The sequence below is a fragment of the Triticum urartu genome, chromosome 7A (assembly GCF_056163025.1).
Source record: "Triticum urartu cultivar PI428250 chromosome 7A, HENAU_Tu73, whole genome shotgun sequence".
Classification (NCBI taxonomy): domain Eukaryota; kingdom Viridiplantae; phylum Streptophyta; class Magnoliopsida; order Poales; family Poaceae; genus Triticum; species Triticum urartu.
In genome coordinates, this window is record NC_141879.1 from 539,713,940 (window position 1) to 539,731,312 (window position 17,373).

A 17,373-nucleotide genomic window follows, 5' to 3' on the forward strand; every position below is an offset into this window, starting at 1 on the left:
ACTAAAAAAAATTGGGGAGTCAAAAATGTACATGAATTTGAAAAAAAAATATCAAAAAATAATAAATTTGACAAACAAATCAATGAATGTTTAAAAAGTTCATCAAATTTGGAAAAAGTTCATAAAAATTTAAAATTTAAAAAGTTCATCAAATTTGAAAAACAAATCATCAAATTTGAAAATTTTCATCGATCTTAAAAAAAGTTCATCAATTTTGGAAACAGTTCATTGAATTTGAAAAGGTTCATAAAATTTGCAAAAAAAGTTCACCCATTTTAAAAAAGTTCATTGATCTTAAAAAAAGTTCTTTGAATTTTAAAATTAGTTCAACAAATTTTTAAAAAGTTCAAAAACGTTCATCCATTTAAAATAAATTCATCAATCTTCAATTGATTTTGAAAAAATTAATCAAATATTAAAAAAATCCATCAAATTTGAAAATAGTTCTTGCATTTTGAAAAAAAATAAAGAAAAAGAAAAGGCATTAAATGAAGGAAAGAAAAACCAAATAAAACCTGTCTAGAAAAAAACGCAACGCAAAAAGAAAAAAAACTGGCTGGAAGCTTTGCATAATTGGGGCTTCCGCGAATGGGGAAATTATAAATAGAAAAAAGGGAACTTTGTATGCACAGGTGATTTGATGTCCTAGTGGTAGGTCGTTTCTCTTTGAACCGAGAGATGTCCTGTTGAAAATCTTCGCGCGCACCTTCTTTTGTTTAAACACGAAAAAAGAGAGAGTAATGGGCCGGACCAACCTGGTGAGGTGGTCTGCCTCGGTTGGGAAAAAGCACCTAAACAGGCGCCTGAAGCGCCGAATAGGGAGTGCCCCCTAAAACAGGGTGCCGGGTAAAGCAAGCACGGGCCTTGCCACGCGATTTGGCCCGGCCTAGTGTGGGGCGCAAGCTCCAATTTGTTGTTTTGGAAAATGATCAGAAAATGTGAAAAAACTTGAGATCTGTAAAATGTTCCAAATATTTAAACAATTTAGATTCTAAAAATGTCCATGAATATTTAAAAATATAGTGTATCTAATAAAATATTGGTTACTTTTAAAAATATTCTCATATTCTTAAATTTTCAATTTCAAAAAAACGTTCCCGAATTTTAAAAATGTTACGAATTTTAAAACTCAAATAAAAGCAAAATTTGGAAAATGCTCCCAGATTTTAAGAAATGTTAATAAATTGAATTTTTTTCCTGCATATAAAAACTATTCATTATTTTGATAAATGTTTCTTGAATTTATAAAAACAGATTTCAGAATTTCTTCCAAATTTTAAAAGCGCCAATTTTTTAAATACATATTAAAAATATTCAGGAGCTATAATAAATATATAAAAGATAAAATGATTTTTCTGGAAAAATAGAAAAAATCCAAAAATTTGAGAAAAACGACAGAAAAAGAAAACAAATGAAAAAGGGCGACGCTACGCATCGACCGGTAGATAATATAAAAAGTTCTGCCGCATTCGTGACCATTGGATAGAGGTGCGGATGGCGTCCGATCTACCTATGTGACAAGTCGTCTTTGCAACAAGTGTGTTATTTGAAAGTGCTAGTGATCGACTAGAGGGGGGTGCATAGGCGATTTTTATGAAAGTCTTCAAAACATGAAAGTTTCGAAGATAAACGATAGAAATAAACCTATTACCATGCAGCGGAAGGTAGACTACACTAGGCAAATCATAGTCAAGTATTCAATGGAGTGAAAGCACAATGACTAATAGCAGCTAGGCAGTAAAGATCAGGTAGGAAGATATTGTGAAGCCAATCAGAACAAGCAGTCACTCAGTGAAGACAAAAGATAAAGCAATCATACAGTGACTTCACAAGGACCAACAGTAAGTAAATGGAAGGGAAGGATGAAACCAGTGACTCGTTGAAGACAATGATTTGTTGGACCAGTTCCAGTTGCTGTGACAACTGTACGTCTGGTTAGGGAGGCTGAGATTCAACTCAGAAGACCTCGTCTTCACCTTATTCCCCTTGAGCTAAGGACACCCAGTCCTCGCCCAATCACTCTAGTAAGTCTTCAAGGTAGACTTCCAAACCTTCACAGACTTCGTTCACCGGCGATCCACAATGACTCTTGGATGCTCAAAACGCGACGCCTAACCGGCTGGGGGATTCACAGTCCTCAAGTGTAATAAGTCTTCAGATCACACAGACAGGAAGACTTAAGTGATGCCTAACACTCTTTGGCTCTGGGTGTTTAGGGCTTTATTCTCGCAAGGAATTCTCTCAAAGGCTTCGAGGTGGGTTGCTCTCAAACGACAAAAGCCGTGTACTAACTCTGAGCAGCCAACTGTTTATGGTTGTAGGGGGTGGGCTATTTATAGCCACTGGGCAACCCGACCTGATTTGTTCGAAATGACCCTTGGTCACTAAGGAACTGACACGTGTTCCAACGGTCAGATTTCAAACACACACGACAACTTTACTTGAGCTACAAGCAAAGCTGACTTATCCAACTATGGACAAGATTTGCTCTCATAGTCTTCACTCGAAGACATAGGATTTTGGTTAAGCATCACTTCAGTCATTCTGACTGGTTCTCTTGGACTCCACTTAACAGTACGGTGGTTTCTATGACCCAACAAGGAAAAACACAGAACGACGAAACTGCTAAGTCTTCGCGCTCCATAGTCTTCACGCGATGTCTTCTCTTGTCATAGTCTTCAATGTGAATGTCTTCACATACCATCTTTGACTTCAATGTCTTCATACATTTTTAGGGGTCATCTCTGGTAGGAAAACCGAATCAATGAGGGACTTCTACCTGTGTTATCCTGCAATTCTCACAAACACATTAGTCCCTCAACTAGGTTTGTCGTCAATACTCCAAAACCAACTAGGGGTGGCACTAGATGCACTTACAATCTCCCCCTTTTTGGTGATTGATGACAAACTGATTGAAGTTTTCAACAGGGAATAAAATATGTGAAATTGTAAAGGATAGGGGATTGTCATCATAAGTGGCAAAGGCTCCCCCTGAAGATGTGCATATAAGTAATTTGTTTTTGGTATGCAAATGCACATGGCAGGTTGTACTTGTGGAGATCCTCTTCAACTTATGATGACAATTCATCATGCATGAAAAGTAAGTGAAGATAATGACATGCATAATGAAAAATGGACGTCTGCAAAATGATCTAAGTGCGGAATTTATCGTCGCACATGCGGAATTTATCATCGCATCACAGAAAGGCAAATAAGTAGCAGACGACCATCGAGTTTGAGTGTTACAACTCAAAGAACCAAATGTATCAAAACGCGAGAGTTGTAAACACTAGGCAAAATATAAAACCACCGCCCATATGGACCCACTTAAAGACTATCAAACTCATATGCTTCTCCCCCTTTTGTCAGTAAGGACCAAAAAAGTTTAAAGACATAGAGCACCTACGCGTTCCCATGAGGAGTTGGTGAAGCAGCAGGGTCGTCGGAGTTGGTTGGCGGTGCAGACGAACTCGGTGCAGTGGTGATTCACGCCGAAGGTGGTGAAGTAGCATCGTATTCATCATCGATGACACATGCATTCACTGTTGCAGCAGAGGAGGAGAACTCAGAGTCTTCAAGAGACGGAGTACGCCGCAGCAAGGTCCTTCTTGGAGGTGTTGAGTCAAACTTGAAGCGTTCAGAGAAACCATCCTCTTGAAGATCATCTTCAGAACACATAAGCGTCAGCCCTTTCCATGTACGCCGACAAGTTTCATGGGCGACAAAGGCATTCTTGGTGGCAAGGTTGCGAATCCTGTTTACGTCCACCAAGAGGCTTTGCATTTGGCGCTTCAGCCAGTCATGATGCTTATCCTGTTTCTGATGAAGGGCAACCAGAAGCTCTCGGTCATTGAGAACACGGGATCGCTTCTTGGGCCATTGTGCAATGGTGCTTTCAGTGGCTTCAGTGAGGACACGATGAGGTGCACGGGTAGTACCAGCCAGAGGATAAACACGAGTGACTGCTGGGTCGCCTTCAATGTGTTGAGAGAAACTTTGCTTATCAGTATTCTGAAGACTAAGGGGCTCCTTGGCAGGCTCTGTATAGATGGCTTCAACTGACATGTCGACGTCAGGCAGAAAAATCCAATGATTGCGAGCAGAGGGCTGATAGGTGACAGCTGAGTGTAGTTTGATCAGACGCATAATCCATGGGGCGTAAAACTTCAAGCCAAAGAGATCAGATCCGGATGCAGCAAGTTGGCGGATGAAGAAGTCTTGTGCATTGAAGCTTTTGCCGTGAAGAATATGGAAGACCAAAGTCTTCATTGCACCTTCCAGCTTTGCATGTGGAGAATGTCCTTTGATGGGCCAGAGAGTTCACCTTATGATGTGATAGATAGTGCGTGGCAGATACTCAAGGTCTTCAACAAAGAACTCCTTAGGATATTCAGCATTTGGAGGCAAAGGCTTCATCATGCTAAGCATCTGACTCATGTTGGGTTCAGGCTTGTGAAAAATGCTTTCCATAGCAGCACTGTGAAGCTGACAACCAGGTTCATAAAGATCTCCTAGAATGGGCAGGCCAGTGAGCTCAATGATATCTAAGGCTTTGGCTTCGTGATGAACATTGCCTGTCATCCACTCAAGGACCCAAGTCTTCGGATCCCTGTTGTAGCCACGAATATGAAGAGTGGCATAGAATTGGAGCAGCAATTCTTTGTTCCAGTGCTCCTTGTCAGTGATGAACTGCAACAAACCAGATTCTCTGAAGCAATCCAACGCTTCTTCCAAACAGGACGGATGTAACGACCCGTATATTTTCACATAGTATTTCCACCCTTAACTAGATAATTAAGTAGAATCCATTAAGCAAATACATATCAGATTTCTTCAACAAGCATTCGTAACCACTCAAGTATATATATATTTATATTCATAAACCATAGACAGTATAGGTGTACAAAGACTATGCTAAGCTATACAACAAAGGGCACACCAAACTTAGACCAACCCAAAAATATCTCGTGGTCAAAGCAGTAAACAGTGAGACATATTTGGGATACACATTGACCACCACCATCACGTGCATTATAGATATCAGTAGTCAATTGACCAACAATTGGTCTAGGCATGGGCTGCAACTCCTAGCCAATAGAGAGACTCCACAAATGACTACACTGTACAACAGGGATGGGCAGCCATAACTAGCTAGGTACTAGAAAGAGAGGAGGAGTAACCTGGCTAAGGTTTCACCGTAGCACACTCTTCACTCTGCTTCCAAATAGCCAGACCAAGCTCTCGTCTTCTTCTCAGTAGCATTTCCATTCCCCTGTTCACAACCAACAAAGATCCAAGATCAATAAGTGAAGATGGTGACCTCAGAAATCATCAGTAGACTGAAGGGGACAGGTTGGAGCTACAATCTAGCCTACTGGAGTGGACTTGGAGCGTAGGAGCAGCAAGAGTAGGACCAACAGAGAGGGCAAAAGAAGAAAGGTGAGTTCTTCTTCTGCCACTATATATTTCTCACATACACAAAGAAGACCAGCCCAGATGCACACACAAGTCTCATAGTCATTCACAGATGCACGCAGAAGTATCCTAATTATTCATAGGTGCACAAAAGTCACAGCAGGAACATCTACCCCAGATCTTGGAAGCAACAGTACTTGGAAACATGGATAAGGCATTAAGATGTAAAATAAAAAGTTCCCAGATTAATTAGGCAGCAGAAATACACCAAGATTATTCAAAGGGGTGAACATGTTCAGTACACACACATGGGAGCCATTTTAATCTACTAAATCTGAGAACTTGACTATCCTAAATATTTGAGAAAGGAACAAGGGCACCACTAACCTGCACCCATGGTGGATCTGCTCCACGGACACGCACTGGAGCTCTGACCTGCACCATCCAGCATCACGGTGGCGGCGCCCAACGCCAACCACTTCAATCTGGAGCAGGGAAATCACATCCCCAATAGGGTTTGACCTGCAAGCCAAAAGAACACACACACAGAGGGGGATTAGAGAGTTGAGGCTGAAATTCATGGGGATAATACGGGGATTCACGTCAGGGGAGAGAGAGAGTGTGGAGGATCTAGCAGCGGCATCTTTCCCGTCGCTGGCGGCGGCGCCGATCTGGGCAAGGAGCAGAGGAGCATCAGTCTGTATTATTACTTGTGTTCTCGCTGGACTAGTAGTACTAGTGGGTGCTCTGTTCGGTTGAGGACTACTAGTACATAACTAGTACAGGGAAGAGAAAGATAGGCTTAGTTTAGAGAAAGGGAGAGGGCACGTGGAGGATAAATTAGCTTAGTAACTTATCCAGGTGCACACCTAGTACGCGTACTAATGCAAGCTTAGTAAAAAGACATTAGAAAAAAAAGTAATATTTGACTGTAGGATGACCACACTGCACCGACGTATATTTTTTCATTTTCCTAGTATTCACTCGACTTAGTCTCAAAATATATATTTGCCGAACTGCAGGAAGCAAGTACAGTCAGGAGAAGGAGATGCTACAGAAGCAACCTGAGTCCGGGTCTGAGTACGAGAACTCAGGCAAGCTCTCCTTGATCATGCTGAGTAGAGCTATTTTTGAAAAACACTATTCTTTGCTGCATCTTATCATCAACTTGCATAAAATGTTTTGGTAATAAATTGTGTGGAGTGACTATTGCCAAAAAGTTGGGTTAGCTGATGGAGCAGCTAATCCATTGATTTATTTATTTTTTTATAATTATTTGGTGGGTAGAGGGTGCCCTGGATGGACATACTGGAAGGTGGGGCCCTCTACATATGGCTAGTATATTAAGAATTAAATAACTTTCACTCGTTTTATGCGCCGTACTACAACCGTATCAACCATGGTCTCGTCTAAGACGAGTTGAGCCCAATACCATCAAGTTATTATACTCTCCACATGGGTAAGTAGTAGTAGGATGGGCGATGAGTTCCCACGCTAATGCCGGATGGGTGCATTAGCAAGCGCTATATATATTAAGCGTTGGTGGAGTGCGGGTTCCGAAACCCGACACAACGGCTAGTGACACTAGCCGGGTGGAGATATAATATACAAATGGGAAAAAGCTTAGGTTCTGAACCATGTCTCGCATCTAAGGAAATGCAGATGGCAATTATGGTTTCGAGCTCTATGAGTAAAGTGATACAAACTCTGTAGAGTTAAAGGAAAACATGAATTCATGCCAGTCTCTTGGATTGGGGATTATGGGGACCTATTGGTGGTCTATCTCGCAATACGAATGTTTGATAGCTTTTATAAATTGAAATAAACTTTTTGCAACAAATGGTTATTTTGAAAGGTGTTGAGTTGAGGTAGGACTTGTTGATTTATATTGAGCTATCATGAGTGTTGCATTTTGCCTTTTGAGCTTGCTGAGTACTTTGTACTCACTCTTGCTATTAATCATCTTTTTCGTAGAGCAAAGCGTGTATGAGAATCCTACTGGACCAAGTGAGGAGAGCAATGGTGATGACTACAACTACACAGGGTACCTAGATGTGGATCCATCTAGTGCTATGTACGATCTGGATGCCACATATGGGGGTTGGGATGAATAAGTAACTATGATCTAGCTATGTAATCCAGAAACTATTTTATCATCATCTATCTAGTACTGCTAGTTGGAACTCCGGTGTTAGGAGATGTAATAATTTGGCAAAACATGTGAGAAGCCTACCTGAGACTTTTAGCCCTGTGTGGCAAGGTATTGTAATATAAATGACCATCTCTAGCTATTTCCCTGTTGCATATCTCTGACATGGATTATTATTTGACAAGACAAGATTTTGTCAAGAAATAATCCAAGGACTAGTGTCATTATCTATAGTAATAATGACACGGGTCATCACAGGTGGTATCAGAGCAATGGTTTCGAGGGCCACGCAGATAGTTAGAGATGGTAGGAATACTTTAATTGGAACCCATACTTGCTATATTGCACTACCAATAAATCCCACATCATAATTATTCTGTCCAGTAACTTTAGATGACTACCATGCTAATTAGAAGCCTGTTGCAGGATGGTTCGAATTAGAATTCCACCATCAAGGGTTCATGGCCAGCATGTCCTACTACTTTGGCAAATGATGCAGGAGCTTGGGGCACCATGTCCTCAATTCTTTGAAGAGATGCCAGATGATGGAACACACTACTACAGGCGTGTAGTTGTGGTGCTCAGCGGTGTTCCATCAGACATGGACTTCTATGTGGAGCTCTCCACAATGCAGCGGTCATCCGATGACACTCTACCCATGCAGGAGGTTGCCAAGGAAGTTATGCTTGGACTACGAGCACGCTTTGGAGAGAAACTGCGCACCACCGGATACCGAGACTTGCCAGCACTTGATTCTGGGGGTTTTGGGCAGAACCATCAGCAAGGACCTAGAGGAGCAAGCCTGGGTGTTGGGTCTTCATCAGCTCAGCCTACACCTGTCGCTTCAACAGTTAGCACCACTTCTAGTATGATAATGATTGCTGATACGATGATGTATCATACAATGAAGGAGGAGCTTATTAGACACCAGGAAGCAACCCAATTCTGGTATCAATGCTATCAGATGAGCGAACATGATAGGGTTGTGCTTCAGGGAGCACTAAATGCTATGCCTGGAGGTCCTCTTAATCCTATAATAGTACCAGGTGATGTTCAAGAGGAAGAAGAGGAGGATCCAGAGGAAGTAGAACTAGAGGAACAGGAAGAAGTTGAGGGAGTAGAGAACCCAAATGAGCCACTAGTTCCACCCTCACCGAACGTACCACCTGCACCACCCCAGCCGCTACCTGAACATATAGTTGAACCAGAACCAGCCCTACAGCCAGATATAGAGCAGCAGCAGCTACCCCACTTCCCTATTCCACGACCACACCAACCTGACTTTATCCACCCACACATGAGTGTCAGCTCGAGGGAGTACAGGGAGGCTGCTACCTATGCAAGGGTACTTGGGCTTGGCGCGAGTGGCAGTGGCGGAAGCAATGGAAGTGGCAGCGGTAGCAACAATGGCGGTGGCAGCGGCATCGCCTAATCAAGTTCCAATCTTCCAGACTCTTAGGCGTGGGACGCCTGGGCCATAGACTAATCTTTTGGGATCAGCAGTAGTTAGTGTAGTGGCAGCCTGAATATGTGTGTTTATGTAAAATATGTGTGAATTGCAAGGTAGAGTTTGTCCCCTATGTACTAGTAGGGACTGAACCCTATGTGGTGTGTGCTCTAGTTGTAATGCAGTTATGCCCTTAAGCAAGACTTATGTGATGTACTGATTGTAATATAAGTGCTTGTTCTATAGTATATAACTTGTGTGCATTAGGAGGCTCATAGTACCTTACTATTGTGTGCTTTAGTGAGTAATCAGAGTGGTATCATTCTGGTTAGCAAGAGGCATTTGCCACCATGATTGCACTTCATGTTGGGTTACTGCAAATTTAAGGACAGCATGCTATTTATTGGTATCACTTGCACTTGTGCTTGCTGATTTGAATCAATAATCATGCAAAGAAGTAACCAACTAACTAGAAAAAAAATGCAGGATGAATAACAATGGTTTGACTGAGCAAGACCTTGTCTTTCGTTTGGGATCAAGCACCCATGATCAGCATGGGGGTACTCCAGTTTCAGAAAATCAAAGTGCCCTACCCGGAGCGGCACAACTTCCAAGCAATCTAGAAGTGGGCAATGCTGGAACTTCTGGACTTATGGGTGGAGAAGGCAATCTAGGAGATGTCCTTAAGTTCATGGAGAATTCTCGAAGGGAGTCCCAAGAGAACCAGAACCGCTTCCTCGAAGCGATACTAACAAGACTAGTTCCTGGAGGAGCACACCTACCCGTTGCAGGAGTTAGCTTGGGAGAATTTTTGAAAACTCAGCCACCCACATTCTCCAAGGCGGTGGATCCACTAGAGGCAGATGACTGGCTGTTAGAAGTAGAACACAATCTGGAAACCGTGGGGTGCTCAGATGAAGAGAAGGTGAGATATGCATCACACCAGCTAACCGGACCAGCAGCAGCTTGGTGGAGAAATTTCAGCCTTAACCGAGCAAATAATCAGCCTATCACTTGGGAGGAGTTCAATGAGAATTTCCGTCAGACCCATATTCCAAAGGGAAAGATGGATATAAAAAAGAGGGAGTTTCGCAATCTGACTCAAGGTAGCAAGAGGATAAACGACTACCTAAACCAGTTTAATGATTTGGCAAGATATGCTCCAGATGATGTGAACACTGAAGCTAAGAAAGTGGAGAAGTTTATGGAGGGGCTGCATCCATTCCTGAAAATGCACCTCTCAATTCACGGGATCACCCAGTTTCAAGACCTTGTCAACAGGGCCTTCATACTTGAGAATGAGCATGCCAACCTAAGTGAAGAGAGAAGGAAGAAAGCAAGGGTAGATCCACGCCCCATGATGCATCACCCACATCCTATGATGCCTGGACCAATGCGTCCTCATATGCCACCACCACGGCCTAGATTTCCTACTCAGCCAATCTTTGTTCCTAAATGTGGGAAGTGTGGAAAAGGTCATGCTACTCGAGATTGTATGACGGGTACAGGACTTTGCTTCAATTGTGGGAGACCAGGACACCACAAGCTCAATTGCACCTCTCCTCCCACGAATCCTACAAGGCCACCTATACAGCAGACTCAAGTGCATCGTCCACCAGCTGGGCGAGGACAAGGCGGACCTATGAACTATGCAGCAAGAGGAGCTGGGCGGGGAGGACAAGTAGGAGGACAACCAAGGCTGAATTATGTGGCTGCAGAGCAACTAGGAGAAGCTACAGATGTTGTCATCGGTAAACTACTCATTCCTCCTTCAGTTGGTACAGTTCTTTTTGATACTGGTGCCACACACTCATTTATTTCCCAAGATTTCGTGAATAAGAATGGATTAACATGCACACCGTTGGAAAAGGCTTTAGGAGTTAACTCACCTGGAGGGAAGATTACAGTAGAGGCAATGCGCAGAAATCAACCAATAATAATCCACAACACCAAATTTTCAGCAGACCTGCATGTTATAGAGATGTCAGGGTTAGAAATAATCCTTGGGATGGATTGGTTAGCTGCTAATGGAGTAAAAGTAGATTGTGAACTTAAAAGTGTATCCATAAGGAAGTCTGATGGCTCTAGGCTGATATATTTTGGAAGTAGAACCAGACCCAACAATCCCTTAGTAATGGCAGCAAGTGGACAAAAGAAAGAAATAAAGGATATACCTATAGTTTGTGAGTTTCCTGATGTATTTCCGGATGAACTGCCGGGTATGCCGCCTGATAGGGAGTTAGAGTTCAGCATTGTTTTAATGCCTGGGGCATCACCCATCTCCAAAAGACCCTACAAAATGTCACAGCCAGAGTTAGTGGAGCTAAAGAAACAATTGGATGAGCTGAAGGAAAAAGGATTCATTAGGGAAAGCATGTCACCATGGGGAGCACCAGTATTATTTGCAGAGAAAAAAGGATGGAGGGTTGAGGCTATGCACAGATTTTCGAGACCTTAACAAGGTAACTGTAAAGAATAAGTATCCGTTACCGAGAATAAATGATTTATTTGATCAACTCAAGGGTGCATGTGTCTTCTCGAAAATTGACTTGAGATCTGGATATCACCAAATGAAAGTGAAGGAAGAGGATATTGAGAAGACGGCATTTGTATCTCGATATGGACACCATGAGTACACTGTGGTTCCATTCGGTCTAACTAATGCCCCAGCTATGTTCATGAACTTGATGAACAAGATTTTTATGCAATATTTGGACAAGTTTGTAGTGGTCTTTATTGATGACATATTAATATATTCAAGAAGCAAGGAAGAGCATGTTGAACACTTGAGGATAGCACTTCAAATCTTAAGAGAGAATCAGTTGTATGCAAAATTTAGTAAGTGTGAGTTTTGTCTGGACCAAGTAGCTTTCTTGGGGCACGTAATTTCAGGAAGAGGAGTTGAGGTTGACCCATCCAAAATTGAGACAGTTGTGTCTTGGGCTCGTCCGACCAACCCAAGTGAGATAAGGAGTTTCTTGGGCTTTGCTGGATACTACCGCAGATTTATAGAAGGGTTTTCGCAGATTACAGCACCAATCACCAAATTGCTTAGGAAAGAAGCTAAATTTATTTGGACTGAAGAGTGTGAGAGAAGTTTTGAGGAACTAAAGAAAAGGTTAACTACCGCACCAGTGTTGGCATTACCTGAAAGTGGACAAGATTATGTGGTGTATTGTGATGCTTCAAAATCTGGACTAGGATGTGTTCTGATGCAAAATGATAGAGTGATAGCCTATGCTTCTAGGCAATTAAAGACACATGAAGTAAATTACCCTACCCATGACTTGGAGTTGGGAGCTGTTGTGTTTGCACTGAAAACATGGAGGCACTACCTATATGGTTCTAAGTGCACACTGTACAGCGACCACAAGAGTCTCAAATACATATTTACACAAAAAGAGTTGAACATGAGGCAGAGGAGGTGGCTGGAACTAATCAAGGATTATGATCTGACAATTAACTACCACCCTGGTAAGGCAAATGTAGTGGCAGATGCACTTAGTAGAAAGAAGCAATGCAACCACATATCAATTGAAGGGTATGGCAAAGAGCTACTGCAGGATCTTGCAAAGATGGGAATAGAGCTGAGAGAGGCCACATCTAGTGCTAATATAGCAGCCATGACATTTCACCCCACATTGCTAGATCAGATTAAGGAAAAGCAAGCAATGGATGCATTCATCAAGGAGGAAACGAGAAGAATTCAAGCGGGACAACCTTCACAATTCAGGTTGGACCAGGAAGGAGTTCTTTGGAACCATAGTAGGATCTGTGTACCAGATGACCTACAAATCAAGGAAATTATTCTGCATGAAGCTCATGACACTTTGTACACTATCCATCCTGGGAGCACGAAGATGTATAAGGATGTGAAGGGAAATTTTTGGTGGCCTGGTATGAAGAGGGAAATCGCAGAATATGTCAGCAAGTGTGACACTTGTCAGAGGGTAAAAGCGGAGCATCAAAGGCCTTTCGGGTTATTAAAGCCATTAGAGACACCAGAGTGGAAATGGGAAGATATTTGTATGGATTTTATTACTGGTTTGCCTATGACACCGAAAATGAAGGATGCTATATGAGTTGTGGTCGACCGACTCACTAAGTCAGCACACTTCATTGCTACAAACCAGAAATATTCCTTTGATAAGTTGGCTGAACTGTACTTAGAGAGGATAGTTACCCTCCATGGTGTGCCAAAGACCATAACGTCTGGCCGAGGTTCCGTGTTTACATCAAGCTTTTGGAAGAGCCTACAGAAGTCTCTTGGAACTGAGCTCCACTTTAGCACGGCTTATCATCCCCAAACTAATGGCCAGACAGAGCGGGTAAATCAGATCCTTGAGGATATGTTGAGAGCATGTGTAATGAACTTTGGAGAATCATGGGATAAGAATCTACACCTAGCAGAATTTGCTTACAATAATAGTTATCAATCCAGCATACAAATGGCTCCATATGAGGCATTGTATGGGAGGAAATGCAGATCACCTATATGCTGGTATGAAGTTGGAGAGAGACCATTACTTGGTCCTGACATAGTGAGAGAGAATGATGAGAAGATCCAACTAATCAAAGAACGACTCCAGATTGCACAAAATAGGCAAAAGAGCTATGCTGACCGGAATAGGAGGGTTATGCAATTGGCAGTAGGAGACTTGGTGTATCTAAAAGTATCACCTATGAGAGGGGTTAGACGCTTTGGAATCAAAGGAAAGTTGAGTCCTAGATATGTTGGGCCATTTAAAATTTTGGAGGAAAAGGGAACATCTGCTTATAAGTTGGAGTTACCAGAACGTTTATCAAGAATTCACAATGTCTTCCACATATCTCAACTTAAGAAATGCAACAAGCCACCACCACAAGTATCAGACTTGGAAATTGAATTACAACCAGACCTGAGTATGAAGAACGACCATTGAAGATCTTAGAAGTTGAAGACCGCAAGCTCAGGACAAGGACCATTCGGTTCTGCAAAGTGCAATCGAAGAACCACTCAGTTCGTGAGGCGACGTGGGAGAAGGAGGAAGACCTACGAGTAACCTACCTCAACCTTTTTAAGTAAGTTTTCGATTTCGAGGACGAAATCTTTTTCTAAGGAGGGTAGGATGTAACGACCCGTATATTTTCACATAGTATTTCCACCCTTAACTAGATAATTAAGTCGAATCCATTAAGAAAATACATATCAGATTTCTTCAACAAGCATTCATAACCACTCAAGTATATATATATTTATATTCATAAACCTCAGACAGTATAGCTGTACAGGTGTATTACAAATCTTTGAGAATATATATATATATATATATATATATATATAGAAAGAGAGAGAGAGACCAGACTATGCTAAGCTATACAACAAAGGGTACACCAAACTTAGACCAACCCAAAAATATCTCGTGGTCAAAGCAGTAAACAGTGAGACATATTTGGGATACACATTGACCACCACCATCACGTGCATTATAGATATCAGTAGTCAATTGACCAACAGTTGGTCTAGGAATGGGCTGCAACTCCTAGCCAATAGAGAGACTCCACAAATGACTACACTGTACAGCAGGGATGGGCAGCCATAACTAGCTAGGTACTAGAAAGAGAGGAGGAGTAACCTGGCTAAGGTTTCACCGTAGCACACTCTTCACTCTGCTTCCAAATAGCCAGACCAAGCTCTCTTCTTCTTCTCAGTAGCATTTCCATTCCCCTGTTCACAACCAACAAAGATCCAAGATCAATAAGTGAAGATGGTGACCTGAGAAATCATCAGTAGACTGAAGGGGACAGGCTGGAGCTACAATCTAGCCTACTGGAGTGGACTTGGAGCGTAGGAGCAGCAAGAGTAGGACCAACAGAGAGGGAAAAAGAAGAAAGGTGAGTTCTTCTTCTTCTGCCACCATATATTTCTCACATACACAAAGAAGACCAGCCCAGATGCACACACAAGTCTCATAGTCATTCACAGATGCACGCAGAAGTATCCTAATTATTCATAGGTGCACAAAAGTCACAGCAGGAACATCTACCCCAGATCTTGGAAGCAACAGTACTTGGAAACATGGATAAGGCATTAAGATGTAAAATAAAAAGTTCCTAGATTAATTAGGCAGCAGAAATACACCAAGATTATTCAAAGGGGTGAACATGTTCAGTACACACACATGGGAGCCATTTTAATCTACTAAATCTGAGAACTTGACTATCCTAAATATTTGAGAAAGGAACAAGGGCACCACTAACCTGCACCCATGGTGGATCTGCTCCACGGACACGCACTGGAGCTCTGACCTGCACCATCCAGCATCACGGCGGCGCCCAACGCCAACCACTTCAATCTGGAGCAGGGAAATCACATCCCCAATAGGGTTTGACCTGCAAGCCAAAAGAACACACACACAGAGGGGGATTAGAGAGTTGAGGCTGAAATTCATGGGGATAATACGGGGATTCACGTCAGGGGAGAGAGAGTGTGTGGAGGATCTAGCAGCGGCATCTTTCCCGTCGCTGGCGGCGGCGCCGATCTGGGCAAGGAGCAGAGGAGCATCAGTCTGTATTATTACTTGTGTTCTCGCTGGACTAGTAGTACTAGTGGGTGCTCTGTTCGGTTGAGGACTACTAGTACATAACTAGTACAGGGAAGAGAGAGAGATAGGCTTAGTTTAGAGAAAGGGAGAGGGCACGTGGAGGATAAATTAGCTTAGTAACTTATCCAGGTGCACACCTAGTACGCGTACTAATGCAAGCTTAGTAAAAAGACATTAGAAAAAAAGTAATATTTGACTGTAGGATGACCACACTGCACCGACGTATATTTTTTCATTTTCCTAGTATTCACTCGACTTAGTCTCAAAATATATATTTGCCGAACTGCAGGAAGCAAGTACAGTCAGGAGAAGGAGACGCTACAGAAGCAAACTGAGTCCGGGTCTGAGTACGAGAACTCAGGCAAGCTCTCCCTGATCATGCTGAGTAGAGCTATTTTTGAAAAACACTATTCTTTGCTGCATCTTATCATCAACTTGCATAAAATGTTTTGGTAATAAATTGTGTGGAGTGACTATTGCCAAAAAGTTGGGTTAGCTGATGGAGCAGCTAATCCATTGATTTATTTATTTTTTTATAATTATTTGGTGGGTAGAGGGTGCCCTGGATGGACATACTGGAAGGTGGGGCCCTCTACATATGGCTAGTATATTAAGAATTAAATAACTTTCACTCATTTTATGCGCCGTACTACAACCGTATCAACCATGGTCTCGTCTAAGACGAGTTGAGCCCAATACCATCAAGTTATTATACTCTCCACATGGGTAAGTAGTAGTAGGATGGGCGATGAGTTCCCACGCTAATGCCGGATGGGTGCATTAGCAAGCGCTATATATATTAAGCGTTGGTGGAGTGCGGGTTCCGAAACCCGACACAACGGCTAGTGACACTAGCCGGGTGGAGATATAATATACAAATGGGAAAAAGCTTAGGTTCTGAACCATGTCTCGCATCTAAGGAAATGCAGATGGCAATTATGGTTTCGAGCTCTATGGGTAAAGTGATACAAACTCTGCAGAGTTAAAGGAAAACATGAATTCATGCCAGTCTCTTGGATTGGGGATTATGGGGACCTATTGGTGGTCTATCTCGCAATACGAGTGTTTGATAGCTTTTATAAATTGAAATAAACTTTTTGCAACAAATGGTTATTTTGAAAGGTGTTGAGTTGAGGTAGGACTTGTTGATTTATATTGAGCTATCATGAGTGTTGCATTTTGCTTTTTGAGCTTGCTGAGTACTTTGTACTCACTCTTGCTATTAATCATCTTTTTCTTAGAGCAAAGCGTGTATGAGAATCCTACTGGACCAAGTGAGGAGAGCAATGGTGATGACTACAACTACACAGGGGACCTAGATGTGGATCCATCTAGTGCTATGTACGATCTGGATGCCACATATGGGGGTTGGGATGAATAAGTAACTATGATCTAGCTATGTAATCCAGAAACTATTTTATCATCATCTATCTAGTACTGCTAGTTGGAACTCCGGTGTTAGGAGACGTAATAATTTGGCAAAACATGTGAGAAGCCTACCTGAGACTTTTAGCCCTGTGTGGCAAGGTATTGTAATATAAATGACCATCTCTAGCTATTTCCCTGTTGCATATCTCTGACATGGATTATTATTTGACAAGACAAGATTTTGTCAAGAAATAATCCAAGGACCAGTGTCATTATCTATAGTAATAATGACACGGGTCATCACAACAGACCAGTTATGGCTTCAGTGCCAAGACGCATATGGGGAAAATGCGACATTGATTGTACAAGATGCATGAGTAATAATTGCACTGCTGATAGCTCCAGAACCG

General features: G+C 42.2%; 1 protein-coding gene and 1 long non-coding RNA gene across 6 annotated transcripts; one reads left to right on the top strand and one right to left on the bottom strand.

The window, feature by feature from the left end:
• Positions 1-1,731: 1,731 nt before the first annotated feature.
• LOC125524740 (uncharacterized) lies at positions 1,732-15,633 on the bottom strand. 5 transcript variants are annotated; one of them, XR_015611203.1, is made up of 8 exons: positions 15,252-15,633; positions 14,627-14,718; positions 13,910-13,982; positions 11,186-11,303; positions 10,901-10,977; positions 5,803-6,086; positions 5,181-5,272; positions 1,732-2,789 (listed from the first exon to the last, which is right to left on the bottom strand). It is a non-coding gene; the product is annotated as an uncharacterized LOC125524740 (long non-coding RNA). The 5 variants fall into 5 exon arrangements; XR_015611204.1 differs by lacking the exon at positions 1,732-2,789 and adding an exon at positions 4,671-4,689; XR_015611202.1 differs by lacking the exon at positions 1,732-2,789 and adding an exon at positions 4,848-5,087.
• Positions 7,992-8,996, top strand: LOC147960329 (uncharacterized). The gene has a single exon (XM_087537443.1). The coding sequence runs from the start codon at positions 7,992-7,994 to the stop codon at positions 8,994-8,996; it is 1,005 nt and encodes a 334-aa protein (XP_087393569.1).
• Positions 15,634-17,373: the final 1,740 nt, after the last annotated feature.

Coding starts and splice junctions, on each gene's coding strand:
- LOC147960329 (XM_087537443.1), top strand. CDS start 7,992: ATGGTTCGAATTAGAATTCCACCATCAAGGGTTCATGGCCAGCATGTC.